Source organism: Trichomycterus rosablanca, chromosome 4 (genome assembly GCF_030014385.1).
Source record: "Trichomycterus rosablanca isolate fTriRos1 chromosome 4, fTriRos1.hap1, whole genome shotgun sequence".
Taxonomy (NCBI): domain Eukaryota; kingdom Metazoa; phylum Chordata; class Actinopteri; order Siluriformes; family Trichomycteridae; genus Trichomycterus; species Trichomycterus rosablanca.
The window spans coordinates 11,584,151-11,605,665 of NC_085991.1; the positions used below are offsets into that span (position 1 = coordinate 11,584,151).

Genomic DNA, 21,515 nt, shown 5'->3' on the forward strand with positions numbered 1-21,515 from the left:
TGATAAACGAGAAATGATATAACTCTTCATATACACCCATAGAAACTATAAACTCTGGTGTAGATCCAGGATACTGACGATACCACTGCAGATAATCAGCACTCTTATATTCACAAGACAGAACAATGCTGTGACCCACTGCTGCATTTAATGTATCATTCAGTGGTTTTATTGATTGTCCCAAGCTTTTCCCTGCAAATCAGATAAATATGTTATATGTGATGTATTGAATAAATTCAGTAAAACTAAAACACTTTGCACTGTGACTGCATAGAAAATAATGAGATGTACTTACATTGCATAGCTGAGAAGAGAAGAAGAGAACACAGGAACATCATGTTTGTATTGTGAGAAGTGAAAGAAGGACAGGGTGATTGTGCTTCTATACAGTTCTATACAAACTCCTCCTATTTTCAGTTGATTTGAGTGGGGAATAAAAGCAGAGCTTTACATTAATCAGTTACAGCCATATTGAATATTTTAATGAAATACACTGTATTCACTTCACATAGATAAAAAAAACATTGTATCTGATAAAATGTGATGAATCATGCTTTTCTATCTGGCAGTCTGATGCCAGAGTATAAATGGCAAATGCCAGGAGAATGTTACCTGCCTGACTGCATTGTGCCAACTGTAAAGTTTGTTTCAGAAAGGATAGCCTAATGCTATGGGGTTGTTTTTGAAGTATTGACCTAGGCCTCTTAGCTCAATTGAAAAGAAATGTTGATACTTCAGCATACTAGATGTTTGGGGCAATTGAATGCTTCCAGCTTTGTGGGAACAGTTTGGGGAATTCCACTTTCTGGTTTAGCAGGACTGTGCCTCAGTGCACAAAGCAAGGTCCATAAAGCCATGGTTAAGTGAGTTTGGTGTGTAAGAACTTGACCCACACAGAGCCCTGACCTTAATCCCATCAGTGTCTGATCTCATTCTTGATATATGGGTAAAATTCCCATAAACATACTCCAAAATCTTGTAGAAAGCCTTCCTAGAAGAACGTAAGCTGTTATGGCTGCAAATAGGGAAGCAACTCCATATTAATGCCTATGGATTAAGAATAGAATGCCATAAAAGCTCCTGTAGGTGAAATGTGTTGATGTCCCAATACTGTTATCTATATAGTGTTTGTGATACAGTAAAATAATCACATGAATATCACTCAGCATGCAGACCAGGTATTGCTTTATCTTATATCAGTAAGCATGGTTTAAAGTATTTAATGTGTTTATGTAATTAATCAATATTAAGATGATTTTTTAAAGAAACTAAACCATGTAACTTGGCCTTTGGTTTTTGTACAGTATAGTATGAGTTCCTGTCACTGTGGGCTGCAGAGCACAGTAGTAGAGAGCAGAATCTGATACTGCAGCAGAGGAGATCTTCAGATCCACTCGATTTTTATCTTCATTTATTGTGGCAGAAAACCCAGAATCCTCAGCTTCTTTATTATAGTCAGCAACCAGAATAATGAACTCTGGTCTGAATGTGGAGAACTGACGATACCACAGCAGGTTATTAGTTCCACCATATCCACTGTAATTGCAGGATAAAGTGACAGAGGTTCCTTCCAAGGTATTTTTAGTGGGTTTAACTGGCTTAATTTCCTGTGCGGAGATATAACCTGTTAAAAAAAGAAAGTGAAAAGTTAATTAAAATTAATTTATTGATTTATTTACTTATTTATTTGTTTGTCCAAGCCTAGACCAATAATGACTTTTGAGGATGAACCATTAGATACCTTTTAATTTTACCGTTGAATTCCTATTTAAAAGTTTTAATTATTAAACAATGTTCAGCCTACAAATATGTGTAAAAATGTATTTAATACAAATTATTTTTTTCTCACCCAATAGAAAAATGGAAAAAAGGCAAACAAATCCAAGCAATGCCATATTTCTGCTGCAGAAAGACTGCTATCATTCTTATGTTTGTCTGAACCATTTCCTCTCTTCAACTTCCGTAACAGTACAGCTTTGTTACTGTGTTTGGCAAAAGGTAGATGAAGTCTGCCATCATGTGTTTACTTTCCCTCCCTACATCTGTGTGCAAAATAAACATATTGGTAATTGATCAGGACCAGTGGTAGCTCAGTGGTTAAGGTACTGGACTAGTAAACAGAAGGTTGACGGTTCAAGCCCCGCCACCACCAAGTTGCCACTGTTGGGTCCCTGAGCAAGGCCCTTAACCCTTATTGTGTAAGTCGCTTTGGATAAAAGCATCTGCTGAAAATGTAAATGATCATTTATGCAACTCTCTGTGTAACTCTAGACAGTTTCTGACATGCTTAAATCAGTCCATCCAGCACCAACAACCATGCCAGAGTTAAAGTCAATCAGATAACTGTATTACTACTTCAGATTTTATAACTAAGAGCTTGTGCTTTCTCACATATGTGCTGGAAGGTGGGGAACACTTACTGGTAGGGAATGAGAACCTCACCCTACATTAACAATACAGTGGAACCTCAATTAACAGACTGAAAGGGGGTAAAACACTGGTTCGTAAAATGTGATTGTCGGAAACAGACAGGCTTATTTTCCAGGAGGTGTGAAAGTATACTCAAACACAGCACCAATGTCCACATAAGTGCTAAACATGCACATATGATAAACAGTAACATGAACAATGTAAATAGATGTAAATATGTAATGTAAAACCTGTAAGTACATATTAAAATTGGTGTACTGTTCTACTGGGGAAAAATTCATTGATAGTATAGTGGGGACTCTATTACTCTATTATTCTGAGTCTGAAGCACTGCTGGTGGCTATTAGAGCAGCGCTGGTGCATAACTAAGCTCTAGATCTTACAAAATATAAGCATAAAACACAGAGGAAAAGGCGAGAACAAAGCGATCATCCCCACAAAATAAAGCCTATCACTCATGTAAACAGAGAGACGTGCGCTGGCTAGCAGACAATTACTGAACTACTGGTGTAGGTACGCTTCTCACAAAAATTTTAAACAATCAGACCGGACATTCTAGATTTTGTCAGTTAAATCCAAAATCCATTAAATAGAGGTCCATTAAATCAAGGTTCCACTGTACTAAAACTCTGATTAAAGAATAGGACATTCCCAGATAATGTTCTGTTATTTCATTTTAGGTTGGTCATAAAAACAGGAAACTCATATTTATTGCATTTCATAACTAATGCAGAGAAATAATAAAGGACAGAAATATTCATGTTTTAAACATTTAAACATTTTCCTTTTCATAAAACAGCAGAACAGATTAAATGTAGGTGTTTTTGTACAGTATAAAATTATTTCCTGTCACTGTGGGCTGCAGAGCACAGTAGTAGAGAGCAGAATCTGATACTGCAACAGAGGAGATGTTCAGATCCACTCGATTTTTATCTTCATTTTTATCTTCATTTAAGATATCTCAGGGCTCTAGACTAACGTTTTGCACTGGTTGCACTGGTGCGCCTAACTTTTTTTCTTAGGTGCACCAGCACAAAAGTTAGGTGCACCCAAATTTTCCGCATCGCATTTAACACCGCAGTTTTACAGGTTCACTTTTTTTTTTTAAATCACTGTCCATACAGGCAATATTGACTTGTAAATAACTAACAATCTGGTCAACCTGGCCTCGTCTGATGATCTGTTTGCTGCTGCCTGCTGCTGAAAGGCAGTGGGGAGAGGAGACACTCGGGCAGTGCATTTATCGTGGCATGTAATGTGTTTTAAAGATGCATTGTGCTTTTTCAGCCTTTCAATTCGAAATGTATTAGAACCAGTCACAAATACACTATTGCCGGCCATGGTCTTCCCATGCTCTTTACAGTCAATTATAGTATTATAGTCTAATTATAGCACACTTATAAAAATTATAAAAATAATAATAGAGTAAATGTGTATGTATGTGTGTATATCTATTTATATGTGTGTGTATATTTAAAATTATATGTATATGTTTGTGTGTGTGTGTTTGTGTGTGTATGGGGCTCTAGAGTGTTAGAGTGTAATCTTAAATGCAGTGCATTATATTATCGGCTTTACTGTATCTTTTACACAGATTCCCAAAATCCCTTGCTGTGCACTCACTGTGTATTTTGACTACATGTATTCTAATATATTATGGTCTTTTAGTTATTTTTATATTTTACTTAACGAAAACATTGTCGTGTTTTTACTTTCACTGCCGCGGCACTTTACCGCTAGCATTAGCCACTTGCTACCGTAGAGGGTCGGCTCACCTAGCCACTGTCCGGTGGGGATGCTGCGGGTCCTTTGCTGTGCGGTGGTGGAGGTGTGGGAATAAAGGCACACGACAGGGTCGAGTCACTTTAACTATTTAGTCAGGACTTAAGTGAGCGTTACAGCACTTTACACCGCCGAGCTCCAGAACCCGAACTTCCATTCTGGGGACATCCGGCAAGTCTCATATACAAAACTAAACTAACTGCAGAACGTCCGAACGCACCTGTATAAACCTGGTGCTGCATTCTGATTGGCTGAGCTGAATGTCGCTCACATATCGCCGCTACAATATTGTCCCGCCCTTCACTATCTCTGATTGGTTTAGACCATGATATTGGCCTAATGTGTGTCTGTTGTTGTTTTTTTTCCCTCAGACGCCTGGTCGCACCGGTGCGACCTGAGATTTTTTTTAGTCGCACCATTGAGAAATTAAGTCGCATGGGTCGCACTCTAGAGCCCTGTATCTCTTGTGTATGGTTCTCGGTACCTCAGATCCATCAATGCTGGTCTTGTCAAAATGGAAAGAAGTGACTGATGCTGAAGTACTTCAGTTTCCCATATGGTCTAGCGGTCAGCATTCCTGGTTTTCACCCAGGTGGCCTGGGTTCGACTCCTGGTGTGGGAATTTGCCTTTATGATAGGACTTCGAGCAAAACTTTGCCTATTAGTTCCTCTGCGCCATGTTGCTGTAGCTCAAGAGGCTTGTTCTGTTGGAACTATGACTGCAGTCTATCAGGGAGTAGTGGACGTGAGCTGGACGTGGCTGACGGTTGGAATGCCATCATCAATTAGTGATTAGTGCTCTGTGTTGTGGCTGCAGCAACCCCTGTTTGAATCCGGGTCACGGCAGGGTGTTTTTGTATGCCGTGCTTCAAAGTTTTCTATTCACTCCTTGCTCAAAAGACAGAAATGAGGCCAGAGCTTCAGGAAAGTCACAAGTGCAGTCCATCAGGGGCCAGTGGCGCAATGGATAACGCATCTGGCTACGGATCAGAAGATTCTAGGTTCGACTCCTGGCTGGCTCGGTTACCTTCTGCATTGTTGGATCTGAGGTACCAAGAACCATACACAAGGAGGTAGAAAGACACAAATAAAGCACGTCTTGTCAAAGTGGAAAGAAGTGACTGATGCTGATGTCAGCTGATGACAAATCCTTCAGTTTCCCATATGGTCTAGCTGTCAGGATTCCTGGTTTCACCCAGGCGGCCTGGGTTTGACTCTTGGTATGGGAATTCATCTGTATGATAGGACTCGAGCAAAACTTTACTTATTAGTTCCTTTTAGTACTCTGCGTTGTGGCCGCAACAGCCTCGGTTCGAATCCGGGTCACGGCAGGGTGTTTTTGTATGCCGTGCTCCAAAGTTTTCCATTCTCTCATTGGTCAAAAGACAGAAATGAGGCCGGAGCTTCAGGAAAATCACAAGCGCAGTCTGAGGGCCAGTGGCACAATGGATAACGCGTCTGACTACGGATCAGAAGATTCTAGGTTCGACTCCAGGCTGCCTCGGTTACCTTGTGCCTTTTTTGTCTTTCTAACTCCTTGTGTATGGTTCTCGGTACCTCAGATCCAACAATGCAGGTCTTGGCTAAGTGGAAAGAAGTGACTGATGCTGTCATCAGCCGATGGCGAAATCTTTAGTTTCCCATATGGTCTAGCGGTCAGGATTCCTGGTTTTCACCCAGGCGGCCCGGGTTCGACTCCCGGTATAGGAATTCATCTTTATGATAGGACTCGAGCAAAACTTTGCCTATTCGTTCCTCTGCGCTATGTTGCTGTAGCTCAAGAAGCTTGATCTGTTGTAACTATGACTGCAGTCTATAAGGGAGCAGTGGACGTGAGCTGGACGTGGCTGACCATTGGAATGCCGTGATCGTATAGTGGTCAGTACTCTGCGTTGCGGCTGCAGCAACCTTGGGTCGAATCTTGGTCACGGCAGGGTGTTTTTGTATGCCGTGCTTCAAAGTTTTCTATTCTTTCCTTGGTCAAAAGACAGAAATGAGGCCGGAGCTTCAGGAAAGTCACAAGCGCAGTCCCTTAGAGGCCAGTGGCACAATGGATAACGGTCTACAGTTACAGTTGTGATTTTTTTTGTGAGCAGCACCAGATCTGAAAGCAAGAGTTTCAGGGGTTTTGTTCAGTGGTCTGGTTTTCGAACCCATGTGTGCAGAGAACAATGGATTAGCCGTCCATCACCTTAACCTCTCGGCCACCTCATCTTGCTTTACCTGCTTGTTTCTGGTCCAATTGGTCTGATTGATCAATGTAGATTTTGTAGATTTGTAAAAGACTGAAGAGCAGAAAGCTCATTTTATTTTAGTTCTCTTTAAAACTGACTGTTAACAAATAATGCACTAATGCAGTGTGCGAGCACATTCTGGTAAACAACCAGATATTTCTTAAAGGCAGTGTAGCTGTTCAAGCCGTCTTTGTTGATCAATCAGACCGATCGGCCCAGAAACACATTTTCCTAGGCAGGTTGAGACGAGGTGGCTGAGTGGTTAAGGCGATGGACTGCTAATCTGTTGTGCTCTGCATGTGTGATTTTGGAAACCAGACCTTTAAACATTGATCAAAACCCCTGAAATTCTTGCTTTCAGCTCTGATAATTAAACTCCACCTTTACAACATATTGGTACTACTCACATAAAAATACAACTGTAACACCATAGAGAAACAGTTCATCTTATACAGGCATTTTCTTAATGCAACTGTGTTTTTGGCTTACTTCATGGAGGTAAAGCATGTTCTGGTTGTTAAGTTCTGGTGTTAACCACGTGGTGGTTAAGGTGATGGACTCTCTAATCCATTGTGCTCTGCACATATGGGTTCGAATCCCATCCTTATTGAAAACCAAGCCTTTAAACATTGAACAAAACCCCTGAAACTCTTGCTTTCAGCTCTGTGCAAAATATTGGCACTTCTCACAAAAAATCACAACTGTAACACCAAATAGAAACTGATCATCTTATACAGCCGTTCTTTTAATACAATGTTAAAGACATACAGATTAGTAACCTCACATTGTTTAACGGTCTTCACTTTGTGGATTTGTGGAGCTGAATTATTGAGCATGCATTAAGAGTTTAAAAGGTATTGTTTTCGACGAGGATGGGATTCAAACCCACGCGTGCAGAGCACAATGGATTAGCAGTCCATCGCCTTAACCACTCGGCCACCTCATCTGGTCAAGCTATGAGAAATGCTCTTCTGGTCTGGTTGCAGGTGTGTCATTTGTGTGGCAGGAGGAGCTTCAGAGGGCTGAATTGGCCTGAAAACGGGTGGAAAGAGGCAACACAGACGATCTAAACTACTGTTCTTATGTCTGTTTGCTTTTCCACATATGATCAATAGGCTGCAATGTTTTCAAAGCAGACTGAGGTCATTTGAGAGAGTTTTTAAAAGTACTTTACCTCCACGAGGATGGGATTTGCCTGCACTTTTAAAAGCTCTCTTGAATTACTTTGGTCTGCTTTGAAAACATTGCCGCCTATTGACCATATAAGGAAGAACAAACAGACGCAGGAGTAGCAATTCAGTACATCAGTGTTACTTATTTCCATGTTTTCAAAGCAGACTGAGGTTATTTAAGAGGGCTTTTAAAAGTGTGTTTACTTCGACGAGGATGGGATTCGAACTCACGAGTGCAGAGCACAATGAATTATCCATCCTTTGCCTTGTTCATCCAGTTGTAGACTTTCCGATCCTTGGTAGTTCATAGCCAAATTTATCAGCCATGCATGATCTCTGTTACTTAAATCGTAACCATTAACCAGCAGGGGTCGTACTTTTATGTTTTGAGGTAGTTTGGAGACTTTTAGCAGATGCAAGATTTAAACACACAAGTTTGACATGTCAGTTAATACATCATAGCACGTTTTACTGCTGCGCCACCGAAGCACCATAATCACACATGTAATAACACCTACTCTATGGAGCTTTTGTATTATTTTTGTACAGTTACAGTATAATTAGCACTCTTTAAGTGTATTGATCACTAGTGTAACAATAATACACTTTAGTGCACTGTAGCATATTGAAGATTAGTATACTTAAGTCTACTTTATAGCTTTATAAAAAAATACACTTAAGTAAACCTTTGTATATGGTATTTAAAGTGTGCTTTAAGTGAATTACTTCAGCAGTTGTTTAACATACTTTGCAAAAATATACTAAACATCTATTTGAAAACAAGTATTTGAGAAGTATATTAAATTAAAAAAAAAAATGAGCTGAGGTGCAGTTTGTTTTCACTGATACGGCTTGAGAAGTTTCTACAGTTTAATTGGAGTCCACCTGTGCTAAATTCTTTTGATTGGACATGATTGGGGATTACCAACACCTGCCTGTATAAGGTCCCACAGTTGACAGTGCATATCAGAGCAAACTCCAAGCCATGGGGTCAAAGAAATTATCTGCAGACCTCAGAAACAGGATTGTGTCAGGGCACAGATCTGGAGAAGGGTACAGAAAAATTGCTGCAGCTTTACAGGTCCCAAAGAGCACAGTGGCCTCCATCATTCATAAATGGAAGAAGTTTGAAACCACCAAAAATCTTCCTAGACCTGACCATTCGGCCAAACTGAGCGATAGAGGAAGATGGGTTTTGGCCAGGGAGGTGAGCAGGAACCTGAGGGTCACTCTGACAGAGCTCCAGCCTATCCTTGTGGAGATGGGAGAACCATCCAGGCAGCACTCCACAAATCACGCCTTTATGGTAGAGTGGCCAGACAGAAGCCATTCCTTAGTAAAAGGCACATGACAGCCAACTTGGAGTTTGCCAAAATGCAAACCATAAGAAACAAGATTCTCTGGTCTGATAAAACCAAAATTGAACTTTTTGGCCTGAATGCCAAGCGTCACATCTGGAGGACTCCATGCACCGTTGATCACCTGGCTAATGCCATCCCTACTGTGAAGCCAGCTAAGTACACCGAGAGCACTCTGGACCTCAGACTGGGGTGAAGGTTTACCTGCCAACATGACAATGACCTGAAGCACACAGCCAAGAGAACAAAGGAGTGGCTTCAGAGAAAGTCTGTGAATGTCCTTAAGTGGCCCAGCCAGAGCCCAGACAAAAATCCAATCAATCATCTGTGGAAGGAGCTGAAAATGGCTGTGTACCGACGCTCTCCATCCAACCTGACGGAGCTTGCAATGATATGCCAAGAGGAATGAGCAGAAATGTCCAGAAACAAGTGTGCCAAGCTCGTAGCTTTTTTCCCAAGATGCCTTGAAGCTGTAATTACTGCCAAAGGTGCATCAAACAAGTATTAGGCTAAGGGTGTGTACAGATATCAGATACAGATGTTTTCTTTTCATAATTATTGGTGATTGTGTTTAGATGTTTGAGGCAAAAAAAGAACTCTAATCTAATATAAAATAAGTCTGTAACGTAATACAACCCCAAATCAGCCAGGATCTGTCATGATATGGTGTTGTGTCAGTACAATATCATTTACAGTTATCTGATGGCAGCATTAATGCAGGAAAATACATTGAGATTTTAGAGCAACATCTGCTGCCTTTAAGAGGACATCTTTTGCAGGGACGTCCATGCAGCCTGCCTGTAGTTCTAACCTTTCCCCAATATCAGATGTGCAGAGAATGAACAACATCCTGTCCTGTTGCACACCTTCAGAAGTGTCTGCAGGAAGAATAAGACAGAAAGTTTAAAAACCACTGATCTAAAACACTGATTGTTTATTAGATAAACAGACTTGAGATACAAGAAGCAGCAAGTGATAAAATGTAAACATGCTAATAGCTCCCTCCTCTGATAACAGGTTTTTGTACAGTAAAGCTGTATTTCCTGTCACTGTGGGCTGCAGGGCGCAGTAGTACAGTGCAGAATCAGATACTGCAGCAGAGATGATCTCCAGATCCATTTTTGTTTTGGTTTTGTAGCGTTTCATTGAGATTCTTGGGTCAGACGTTTGAGCTGTTTTAACATCTTCACTACCTTCAACAATCAGCTGTATAAATTCTGGTTTTGATCCAAGTTTTTGTTGATACCAGTGAAGACTATAAACTGATCTATCATATGTACAGGACAGTGTGATGTTGCTTCCTTCAGCTGAAGAATAGCTGGTTTGATCTGGTTTAATGCTCTCAGCAGCTTCTGATATAAAACATTATAACAATTTATAACGTTTAGTTAATGCTATATTAAATACATTTTGTTTCTAAATATAGAATTTATGCTTCTAATAGTAGAAAATTAATACAAACATATTTAAATATGATGCCTATCACTTACCATTATCATCAACAATAATGAAAATGAAGAAGAGGAGTAACATCATTGTGCTGAGTGTCTGATTCAGATCTGGCATCCAGAGTTGAAAGCGTCTCTGCTTTATGTAACCACATCTGGCTCCCCACCCCCAATCCAGTTACATCCATGTCAACTCATGTCAACGTTTATCTAATATTGTAAAGATAGACTAACAAACCATTGTATATAAATAAAAACAAAACCTTTATGTAGATAATAAAGTATAGCTGCAGTTTATGATGTGTTTGTTGCTACACTTTAACAGCATACAGATGTTACTAACATTTCTATTGGCACATTACTGAAACACTATATACATTAACTGCACTTTACACATATCACTATCCATCCATCCATCTATCTATATTATTGATTCTGAATCTCTAGATGACTGTTTTAAGGTGTATGTTTACAGTTAAGTTTAATGGTAATTTATTATATATATTAAAAAGGTACTGTGGTTAATACAGTGGTTTAGCAAAATGCTGATGATTAATTGAATCTTCTGTTTATTTTCTACCTTCCCAGGATATAGACCTTAACTAACTCAGGTAAAATGGCAATCGACGCAAATAGGGGCAGTGGTACATTAGTTGTTAGGATGCTGGACTAGTAATTTGAAGTAATTGAAGGGGTTTAAACCCCACTGCTGTCAGGTTGCCACTGTTGGGCCCTTAAACAAAGCCCTTAACCATCAATCGCTTGCATTGTATAATGTATATGGTCACAATAGTAAGTTCCTTTAGATGTCTGCTAAATGCTGTAAATGTTAATAATCATTTTTATCTCTATTTATTATTGTATTGTACTGTATATTTGGACAACTGGTGTTACAAAAACTTGGGACTTTAACAGCTTGTTATCTAGGTGGATTCGAGGTGAACTATAAACAGACAAATAGCGTCCTCTTTTGAGAACAGCAGGTGCTGTAAAAGTTGTTTTTGTACAGTGTGGCACTGTGAGCTGCAGGGTGCAGTAGTACAATGCAGAGTCAGATACTGCAGCAGAAAAGATACTAATGAAACGCCTTCATATGTCATATTTACATATACCGGGAACAGTACACATTCTTCTTTTGCATATCACAGCTGCTTTGGAACTCAGGGTCAGAGTGCAGGGTCAGCCATTGTACAGCACCCTGGAGCTGAGAAGGTTAAGGCCCTTGTGACCAGTAACAATAACAATAATACAAACATTCAATAGAATACAATAAGAAATAAAAGCATCAAGCAGTGGAAATGTATTTTGTCGACTAACAAGGCAAAGAGTAAAGTGTAAAAGAAAAGTAATTAACCCTTTGAAATAAATTTTTTTTTAAAAAGTAAATAAAAAAAATAAAAAAAAACTATTATTATTGGCGATGCTCTATGTTAATATACCAATACTTATTAATATAAGGACTTCAAATTTGCCCCTCAGGGTCCAGGACCTCCTTTTTGTTTTCAGTTGGTTTGTTGGGGCAGGCCTGGGGCTGAAGCCTACTGTCACATATCCAGCCTGTCTATGGAATTTGTTTATGTGCCACGCCCCTCTTTCCAGGAGCACATGTTTAGAGTGTTCTCAGTCTTTAGCCAACTCCCCTTTTGTGATTGGTCCCCTGCTAATTAGCCACAGCTGCACCTTATCTGAGGTAACAAGCACATGGCATGATATAAGGGTGCAGCTGTGATTCAGACGGCGGAGACTGTTTTGATTTTTGGTTTGCTCCTGTCTGTTAAGATCCTGTCTGTTTGCTACTGTTTGTTTTGATTCATGCCTTGTTTAGTCGTGTTTCTGTTTGTCTTAGTCTAGTTCTTGTTTAGTTTTGTTCAGGTGTGTTTAGTGTAGCATTTAGCTTAGCTTAGGGTTTTGGTTTAGTTAGGTTCATGTTTCATGTGTTTAGATCAGCGTTAGCATTCAGCATTTAGATTAGCATTTAGCATAGGTCTTGTTTTAGTGTGTCTTGTCTGGTTTAAACTTGTTTTGTGTATTTTATTATTATTAAACTCTTTGTTGAAACATCTCTGCGTGTGTGTCCCCCTCTTGTCCCGTCTATCCCAAAATCGTTACAAGCACGACTTTGAACCCTCCTAAATCAGGGAAATAAAGAAGGACCCAGCGGTCCCTCTAAAAAAAGTTCTGAAGGTCCTGAGATGTTGAACCTGTTGGTATTCCTGCAGCCTCTACAGATCAGAGCTTCATATAGAGTGGCGAGATGGAAGCACCACTGAGAAAAATGCAAAAGAACATCTGAAGATGACAGTTCAGTTTGGTTCCTCCATGTTTTTCAGATGTTTCTACCTTGTGTATGATCCCAGGAGCCAGTAAACATTCATCAGTTCACCTTTAATAAGCAACTAAACTTAAACCAGCTGTTTATTTTTTAATGCTTTTTATTTCTATTTGATGAGGGAAAAGTTTCTGGTGCTTATTGAGTTGTTAGGAGGTTCTTCATTCCATCTTCTCCAGGTTCTCTAGATGATCAGGAGGAACGATCCCTGTGGAGCGAGGACGTTCTGAAGGACACCACAGCACTGCAGAACACAGCAGAGCTGATGAGATGTATTTTGAGGATGGCAGCACCAGTACAGGGCGCACGGTCCAGCGGCTCGTTCTCTTCATCTTCAGCATGTAGACCGGGGGCACGGGAGCACCAGCGGGCACGGACACGCCTACACAACACACACATGTTACAGGAACACTCCAGCCTTCATCTGCTCACTAGGATGAAGATCTAGATCTGAAAATAATCCACCTTGATTCTCCACTGTGGTCTCCATCAGTCTCTCACACTCTTCAGGTTGGATTATGAATGTGGGAGCAATCAGAACGTGCTCGTCCTGGACGTTCTGCTGCTGCATCACATCATTAGAGGACTTGAAGACGTTCTCCAAAATGACAGCCTGAAGTGGATCTGCTGTAGAAATGAAACCTGATTCAGCACCATGATGGATTAAACACCACACAGCTCAAACCCCACTTCAAGATGTACCTTCAATCCCTTCTATAACCAGGTTCTGCTCTTCTGGGTTCTTCTCCTCCATGCTCTGCTCCACCTGGTTCTTCACTTCCATCTCTATCACCTGTATCTCTGGTTCCTGCCCTTGGTCCTGCAGAACCTGGGTACTCATCCCTGCATTCTCCTCATTTCCTGTCATCTGATTCTCCTCTACATTCATCTCCTCTTGCCTCTCCTTTTTTTTGAGTCTCTGCCACCAATTCTTCTTCTTCTCCTTCTCAGGTTTGGGTCTGAGACTGTGCGGGTCCTCAGACGGGGCGCTACAACACCACAACTTCTTGAACCAGAACATTTTAGCTGCTGCTGCTTCGATGCTCTGTCTCAAAGTGAAGCAGCACCAGCACAGGAGCTCAGATCAGAGCTTGTAGAATGTTGTGACATCATCATGATGTCACAGTGTGTGCTGGAGCTGAGAGCAGAGCTGATGATCACAGCACCACTCAGTGTCTTTAACATTCACTTCAGATGTGGACACGCCCAGTGTAGATCTGTATAGCCAAAAGTATGTGGACACCCCCAGAGATCACACACAATGGATGGCCGTGTGTTTGGCTTACCTGGGGAACACATGGCACCAGGATTCACTATGGGAAGAAGGCAAGCCGGCGGAGGCAGACTGATGCTTTGGACAATGTTCTGCTGGGAAACCTTGGGTCCTGCCACTCATGTGGATGCTACTTTGACACAGACCATGCTACCGGGGAACCATTGAGAGTGTGCTCTCCAGCTGTATCACAGCGTGGTATGGAGGCTGTACTGCAACACATAGTGAACACAGCCAGCAAGATCATGAACAGTTTCATCCATCAAGGTTATAAAAATGCAGTTCATTGTGTTTAATTAGGTAAAAAGAGTTAGTTCTTTAGTATGAAGAGTCAGTTTTCTCAGTATAATAAGCGGTTCATTCAGTATAGAGCAAGAGCTTTTCCAGATCGTCCAGCCCCTAAGCCCAAAGAACGTCCTAGGAGGAGAAGGTTGTCGGCATCGGAAGCCGCCCGTCAGGAGGGGGTTATGTCATGCAGGCTGTCTATGCTCGCCAGAGTTCTGAATTGCCACCATCTCCTGTTTAAGTTTGAGTATAAATACCCCTCACTTAGAACCACATGTTGCGAAGTCTTGTTTGTTCTGAACTGCAATTCTGGGTGTTTTCTTGTGTATTCTGGATTCTCGTGTATGACCCTGATTATTCTAATTGTGGACTGTGGGTTTTGCTTGTACCTTTGGATTGGTTTGCTTGATTGTTTGGATCTCCGGTTTTTGACTTTGTTCTGCCTTATTCACTACGACTCTGTGATTGTCCAATAAACCTGCACCTGATTCCTAATCTGTTTTCTGAGTGCTGCGTTATATATATATATATATATATATATATATGCACTGATCAGCCATAACATTAAAACCACCTCCTTGTTTCTACACACACTGTCCATTTTATCAGCTCGACTTTCCATATAAAAGCACTTTTTAGTTCTACAATTACTGACTGTAGTCCCCTTTCATGCTGTTCTTCAATGGTCAGGACCCCCCACAGGACTACTACAGAGCAGGTATTATTTGGGTGGTGGATCATTCTCAGCACTGCAGTGACACTGACATGGTGGTGGTGTGTTAGTGTGTGTTGTGCTGGTATGAGTGGATAAGACACAGCAATGCTGATTGAGTTTTTAAACACCTCACTGTCACTGCTGGACTGAGAATAGTCCACCAACCAAAAATATCCAGCCAACAGCGCCCCATGGGCAGCGTCCTGTTACCGCTGATGAAGGTCTAGAAGATGACCAACTCAAACAGCAGCAATAGATGAGCGATCGTCTCTGACTTTACATCTACAAAGTGGAACAACTAGGTAGGAGTGTCTAATAGAGTGTACAGTGAGTGGGCACAGTATTTAAAAACTCCAGCAGCGCTGCTGTGTCTGATCCACTCATACCAGCACAACACACACTAACACACCACCACCATGTCAGTGTCACTGCAGTGCTGAGAATGATCCACCACCTAAATAATACCTGCCCTGTGGTGGTCCTGACCATTGAACAACAGCATAAAAGGGGGCATGCAGAGAAACAGATGGACTACAGTCAGTAACTACTGTTCTATATGGTAAGTGGAGCTGATAAAATGGACAGTGAGTAAAGAAACAAGGAGGTGGTTTTAATGTTATGGCTGATTGGTGTATATAAAAGTGACAGATAGGAAACTGACATTTAATTTCTGAGTAAAAATGATTTGTTGCTTTAATATTAGCATATCATTACCCACTTATTATCTGTAATATGAAGTGCTTCTGAAATGTACATATTTTATCTAAAGGAACTAAAATATGTAACTTAGTGTTTTGTTTTTGTACAGTATAGAATGAGTTTCTGTCACTGTGGGCCTCAGAGCACAGTAGTAGAGAGCAGAATTTGATACTGCAGCAGAGGAGATGTTCAGATCCACTCGATTTTTATCGTCATTTATTTTTACAGAAAACCCAGAAACTGCAGCTTCTTTCTTATATTCATTAACCAGAATAATGAGCTCTGGTCTGAATGTGGAGTACTGCCTGCAATTACAAAGGATCTGGTACAAATAATGACCTGCAGTGGTATCGTCAGTACTCCACATTCAGACCAGAATGTGGTCTGAATGTAATAGAGTTTCTCTCCAAGACAGTTTTAGTGGTTGAAACTGAATTAATTTCCTTTGCGCTGTTATAACCTGTGGACAGAGAAAGAATAATGTTTATTTATTGAAAGATATGAGTGTAAGAAAAAAAAAAACTGAGCAGCAGATACATTGTAACCTTTATTTAAGGTTTGGATAAAGGTTCTCATGTGTTATGTGATGTTATTTCTCACCTAAAACAATGGAAAGAAGACACAGAAATCCAATCCAATCTGCTATCATATCTTATGCATAATTAAACCATTTCCTCTCTTTAACTTCCTTTTCCAGCAGTACAGCCCTGTTACAGAGTTTAGTAACATGTAGATGGAACCTGCCATCATGTGCACACTTACACTCACTACATCTGTGTGGAACAAAACCTACCATCTATTTGTACTGTATAACTGATGCAAATATTAATATGTTTATTCTTACAGAACTGCTGTCTTTTTATATTTGATGTAAACATTAACTTAAACTCTTGATTTATGTAGTATTATGTATTTAATGTATTGCACTACCGGCACATAACTGTTAGTACATTTGGTTAATAATAAGTGAAGTATTTATCATGGTAAGCAATAAGCCAAAGACACTCGCAAAAAGTGCACTGAAAGACTCGTCAAAAATCTGCACACAAGCATTTAGAAGGAAAAAAGAAGGCTTACCATATAATCACAACAGCACTGTACTTACTGTAAAATATGTACAGGGTGAGTCAAAAGTCTCAGGACACTCTTTTATTTCAGAAACGAAAGGGAAAATGACATATCTGAATACCCAGCAAGTAATGGGTGACGGGGCCTATCTTTTAGGCTATGTCCTTAACATGGCCGCCATCTTGAAAGCCGCCATATTGGATCAAGGGCAAGTTTTTCCAATGGGAAGGTGGTCATGTAGCATATCAAAGAAGACCAGAATTTTCTCAGAAATCGATTGCCGCAAGATATCTCTTGTGTATGGTTCTCGGTACCTCAGATCCAACAATGCAGGTCTTGTCAAAGTGGAAAGAAGTCACTGATGCTGGTGTCCATTATGGTCTAGCGGTCAGGATTCCATGCCATGTTGCTGTAGCTCAAGAAGCTTGTTCTGTTGGAACTATGACTTCAGTCTATCAGGGACTAGTGGACATTAGCTGGTTGTGGCTGACCGTTGGAATGCCGTGATCGTATAGTGGTTAGTACTCTGCGTTGTGGCCGCAGCAACCCTGGTTCGAATCCGGGTCACAGCAGCGTATTTTTGTATGCCGTGCTTCAAAGTTTTCTATTCTCTATTTGGTCAAAAGACAGAAATGAGGGCGGAGCTTCATGGAAGTAACAAGTATAGTCCCTCAGGGCCAGTGGTGCAATGGATAACGTGTCTGACTACGGATTAGAAGATTCTAGGTTCGACTCCTGGCTGGCTCGGTTACCTTGTGCCACTTTTGTCTTTCTAACTCCTTGTGTTTGGTTCTCGGTACCTCAGATCCAACAATGCAGGTCTTGTCAAAGTGGGAAGAAGTGACTGATGCTGGCGTCAGCCGATGGTGAGTCCTTCAGTTTCCCATATGGTCTAGCGGTCAGGATTCCTGGTTTTCAGCCAGGCGGCCTGTGTTTGACTCCCGGTATGGGAATTCGCCTTTATGATAAGACTCGAGCAAAACTTTGCCTATTAGTTCCTCTGTGCCATGTTGCTGTAGCTCAAGAAGCTTGTTCTGTTGGAACTATGACTGCAGTCTATCAGGGAGCGCTCAACGTGAGGTGGACGTGGCTGATCGTTAGAATACCGTGATCGTATAGTGGTTAGTACTCTGTGTTGTGGCTGCAGCAACTCCGGTTCGAATCTTGGTCACGGCAGGGTGTTTTTGTATGCCGTGCTTCAAAGTTTTCTATTCTCTCATTGGTCAAAAGACAGAAATGAGGCCGGAGCTTCAGGAAAGTCACAAGCGCAGTCTGAGGGCCAGTGGTGCAATGGATAACGCGTCTGACTACGGATCAGAAGATTCTAGGTTCGACTCCTGGCTGGCTCGGTTACCTTGTGCCCTTTTTGTCTTTCTAACTCCTTGTGTATGGTTCTCGGTACCTCAGATCCAACAATGCAGGTCTTGTCAAAGTGGAAAGAAGTGACTGATGCTGGCGTCAGCCGATGGAGAGATCTTCAGTTTCCCATGTGGTCTAGCGGTCAGGATTCCTGGTTTTCACCCAGGTGGCCCGGGTTCGACTCCCGGTATGGGAATTTGTCTTTATGATAACACTCGAGCAAAACTTTGCCGATTAGTTCCTCTGTGCCATGTTGCTGTAGCTCAAGAGGCTTGTTCTGTTGGAACTATGACTGCAGTCTATCAGGAAGCAGTGAACATAAGCCGGACGTGGCTGACCGTTGGAATGCCGTGATCATATAGAGGTTAGTACCAGCAGCAATCCTGGTTCAAATCCGGGTCGCGGCAGTGTGTTTTTGTATGCCGTGCTTCAAAGTTTTCCATTCTCTCCTTGCTCAAAAGACAGAAATGAGGCCGGACCTTTAGGGAAGTCACAAGCGCCGTCCCTCAGGGCCAGTGGTGCAATGGATAATGTGTCTGACTATGAATCAGGAGGTTCTAAGTTCGACTCCTGGCTGGCTCGGTTACCTTATGCCCTTTTTGTCTTTCTAACTCCACAAAGTGGAGACCTTTAAACAACGTGTGGTTACTAATCTGTATGTCATTAACATTATATTAAAAGAATGGCTGCATAAGATGAACTACTTCTATTTGGTGTTACAGTTGTGATTTTTTTGTGTGAGCAGCACCAGATCTGAAAGCAAGAGTTTCAGGGGTTTTGTTCAGTGGTCTGGTATTCGTACCCACGTGTGCAGAGAACAATAGATTAGCCGTCCATCACCTCAATCACTCGGCCACCTCGTCTTGATTTACCTGTCTGTTTCTGGTCTGATTGGTCTGATTGATCAATGTAGTTTTGTAAAAGACTAAAGAGCAGAAAGCTCATTTTATTTTAGTTCTCTTTAAAACTGACTGTTAACAAATAATGCACTAATGCAGTGTGCGAGCACATTCTGGTAAACACCCAGATATTTCTTAAAAGGCAATGTAGCTGTTCAAGCCGTCTGGGTTGATCAATCCGACCAATCGGCCCAGAAACACATTTCCAACACATACAACCCCTGAAATTCTTGCTTTCAGCTCTGATAATTAAGCTCTCACCTTTACAACATATTGGCACTACTCACAAAAAAATCACAACTGTAACACCAAATAGAAACAGCTCATCTTATACAGCCGTTCTTTTAATACAATGTTAATGACATACAGATTAGTAACCTCACATTGTTTAACTGTCTCCACTTTGTGGATTTGTGGAGCTGGATTATTGAGCATGCATTAAGAGTTTAAAAGATAATGTTTTCGACGAGGATGGGATTCGAACCCACGCATGCAGAGCACAATGGATTAGCAGTCCATTGCCTTAACCACTCGGCCACCTCGTCATGTCAAGCTATGAGGTGTTACCAGGAGTGCTATTGCAGGTGTGTCATTTATAATCAAGTGTGGCAGGAGGAGCTTCAGAGGGCTGGATTGCCAATTGGCCTGAAAACGGGTGGAAAGAGGCAACACAGACGATCTAAACTACTACTCTTATGTCCGTTTGCTTTTCCACATAGGCTGCAATGTTTTCAAAGCAGACTGAGGTCATTTGAGAGAGTTTTTAAAAGTGCTTTCACCTCCACGAGGATGGGATTCGCCTGCACTTTTAAAAGCTCTCTTGAATTACTTTGGTCTGCTTTGAAAACATTGCCGCCTATTGACCATATAAGGAAGAACAAACAGACGTAGGAGTAGCAATTCAGTACGTCAGTGTTACTTATTTCCATGTTTTCAAAGCAGACTGAGGTTATTTAAGAGTGCTTTTAAAAGTGTGTTTACTTCGACGAGGATGGTATTCGAACCCACGCATGCAGGGCACAATGAATTATCCATTCTTTGCTTTGTTCATCTAGTTGTAGACTTTCCGATCCTTGGTAGTTCATAGCCAAATTTATCAGCCATGCACTGATCTCTGTTACTTAAATTGTAACCATTAACCAGCAGGGGTCAAAACTTTTATATTTTGAGGTAGTTTGGAGACTTTTAGCAGATGCAAGATTTAAACACACAAGTTTGACATGTCAGTTGATACATCATAGCATGTTTTACTGCTGCTCCTCCGAAGTACCATAATCACACATGTAATAACACCTACCCTATGGAGCTTTTGTATTATTTTTGTACAGTTACAGTATAATTAGCACTCTTTAAGTGTATTGATCACTAGTGTGACAATAATACACTTAAGTGCACTGTAGCATATTGCAGATTAGTATACTTAAGTCTACTTTATAGCTTTATGAAAAATACACTTAAGTAAACCTTTGTATATGGTATTTGAAGTGTGCTTTAAGTGCATTAGTTCAGCAGTTGTTTAACATACTTTGCAAAAATATACTAAACATTTATTTAAAAACAAGTATTTGAGAAGTATATATATTTTTTTTAAAAAGTGAGCTGAGGTGCAGTTTGTTTTCACTGATACTGCTTGAGAAGTTTCTACAATTTAATTGGAGTTCACCTGTGCTAAATTCTATTGATTGGACATGATTGGGGATTACCAACACCTGCCTATATAAGGTCCCACAGTTGACAGTGCATATCAGAGCAAACTCCAAGCCTTGGGGTCAAAGGAATTATCTGCAGACCTCAGAAACAGGATTGTGTCAGGGCATAGATCTGGAGAAGGGTACAGAAAAATTGCTGCAGCTTTACAGGTCCCAAAGAGCACAGTGGCCACCATCATTCATAAATAGAAGAAGTTTGAAACCACCAAAAATCTTCCTAGACCTGACCATTCAGCCAAACTGAGCAATAGGGGAAGACGGGCCTTGGCCAGGGAAGTGAACATGAACCCGAGGATCACTCTCATAGAACTCCAGCGTATCCTTGTGGAGATGGGAGAATCAATCAGAAGATCAACCATCCAGGCAGTACTCCACAAATCACACCTTTATGGTAGAGTGGCCAGACGGAAGCTACTCCTTAGTAAAAGGCACATGACAGCCCGCTTGGAGTTTGCCAAAAGGCACTTAGAGGACTCTCAAACCATGAGAAACAAGATTCTCTTGTCTGATGAAACCAAAATTGAACTTTTTGACCTGAATACCAAGCATCACGTCTGGAGGAAACCAGGCACCTCTCATCACCTGGCTAATGCCATCCCTACAGTAAAGCATGGTGGTGGCAGCATCATGATGTGGGGATGTTTTTCAGCAGCTGGACCGGAACGATTAGTCCTGATAGAGGGAAAGATAAATGCAGCTAGGTACACCGAGATCCTTGAAGAAAAACATTTTCCAGAATGCTCTGGACCTCAGAC

General features: G+C 41.1%; 1 protein-coding gene and 6 non-coding genes across 7 annotated transcripts; 4 read left to right on the forward strand and 3 right to left on the reverse strand.

Annotated features, from left to right (window-relative positions):
* Positions 1–5,161: 5,161 nt before the first annotated feature.
* On the forward strand, positions 5,162–5,234 carry trnar-acg (transfer RNA arginine (anticodon ACG)). The gene has a single exon. It is a non-coding gene; the product is annotated as a tRNA-Arg (tRNA).
* A 616-nt stretch (positions 5,235–5,850) lies between these two features.
* Positions 5,851–5,922, forward strand: trnae-uuc (transfer RNA glutamic acid (anticodon UUC)). Its single transcript has one exon. It is a non-coding gene; the product is annotated as a tRNA-Glu (tRNA).
* Positions 5,923–7,310: 1,388 nt separating this feature from the next.
* On the reverse strand, positions 7,311–7,392 carry trnas-gcu (transfer RNA serine (anticodon GCU)). Its single transcript has one exon. It is a non-coding gene; the product is annotated as a tRNA-Ser (tRNA).
* Positions 7,393–12,838: 5,446 nt separating this feature from the next.
* Positions 12,839–13,837, reverse strand: LOC134311400 (uncharacterized). Its single transcript, XM_062993040.1, has 3 exons — positions 13,456–13,837; positions 13,219–13,377; positions 12,839–13,135 (listed from the first exon to the last, which is right to left on the reverse strand). Exons 1-3 carry the CDS (start codon positions 13,772–13,774, stop codon positions 12,915–12,917), a joined length of 699 nt encoding a protein of 232 aa, XP_062849110.1. The 5' UTR covers positions 13,775–13,837; the 3' UTR covers positions 12,839–12,914.
* Positions 13,838–18,069: 4,232 nt separating this feature from the next.
* Positions 18,070–18,142, forward strand: trnar-acg (transfer RNA arginine (anticodon ACG)). Its single transcript has one exon. It is a non-coding gene; the product is annotated as a tRNA-Arg (tRNA).
* A 134-nt stretch (positions 18,143–18,276) lies between these two features.
* trnae-uuc (transfer RNA glutamic acid (anticodon UUC)) lies at positions 18,277–18,348 on the forward strand. Its single transcript has one exon. It is a non-coding gene; the product is annotated as a tRNA-Glu (tRNA).
* A 1,166-nt stretch (positions 18,349–19,514) lies between these two features.
* On the reverse strand, positions 19,515–19,596 carry trnas-gcu (transfer RNA serine (anticodon GCU)). The gene has a single exon. It is a non-coding gene; the product is annotated as a tRNA-Ser (tRNA).
* Between the last annotated feature and the right edge of the window lie 1,919 nt (positions 19,597–21,515).

Coding starts and splice junctions, on each gene's coding strand:
- LOC134311400 (XM_062993040.1), bottom strand. CDS start 13,774: ATGTTCTGGTTCAAGAAGTTGTGGTGTTGTAGCGCCCCGTCTGAGGAC. Junction 13,378..13,455: donor GGTTATAGAAGGGATTGAAG/GTACATCTTGAA, acceptor TTTCTACAGCAG/ATCCACTTCAGGCTGTCATT. Junction 13,136..13,218: donor GACCACAGTGGAGAATCAAG/GTGGATTATTTT, acceptor TGTGTTGTGTAG/GCGTGTCCGTGCCCGCTGGT.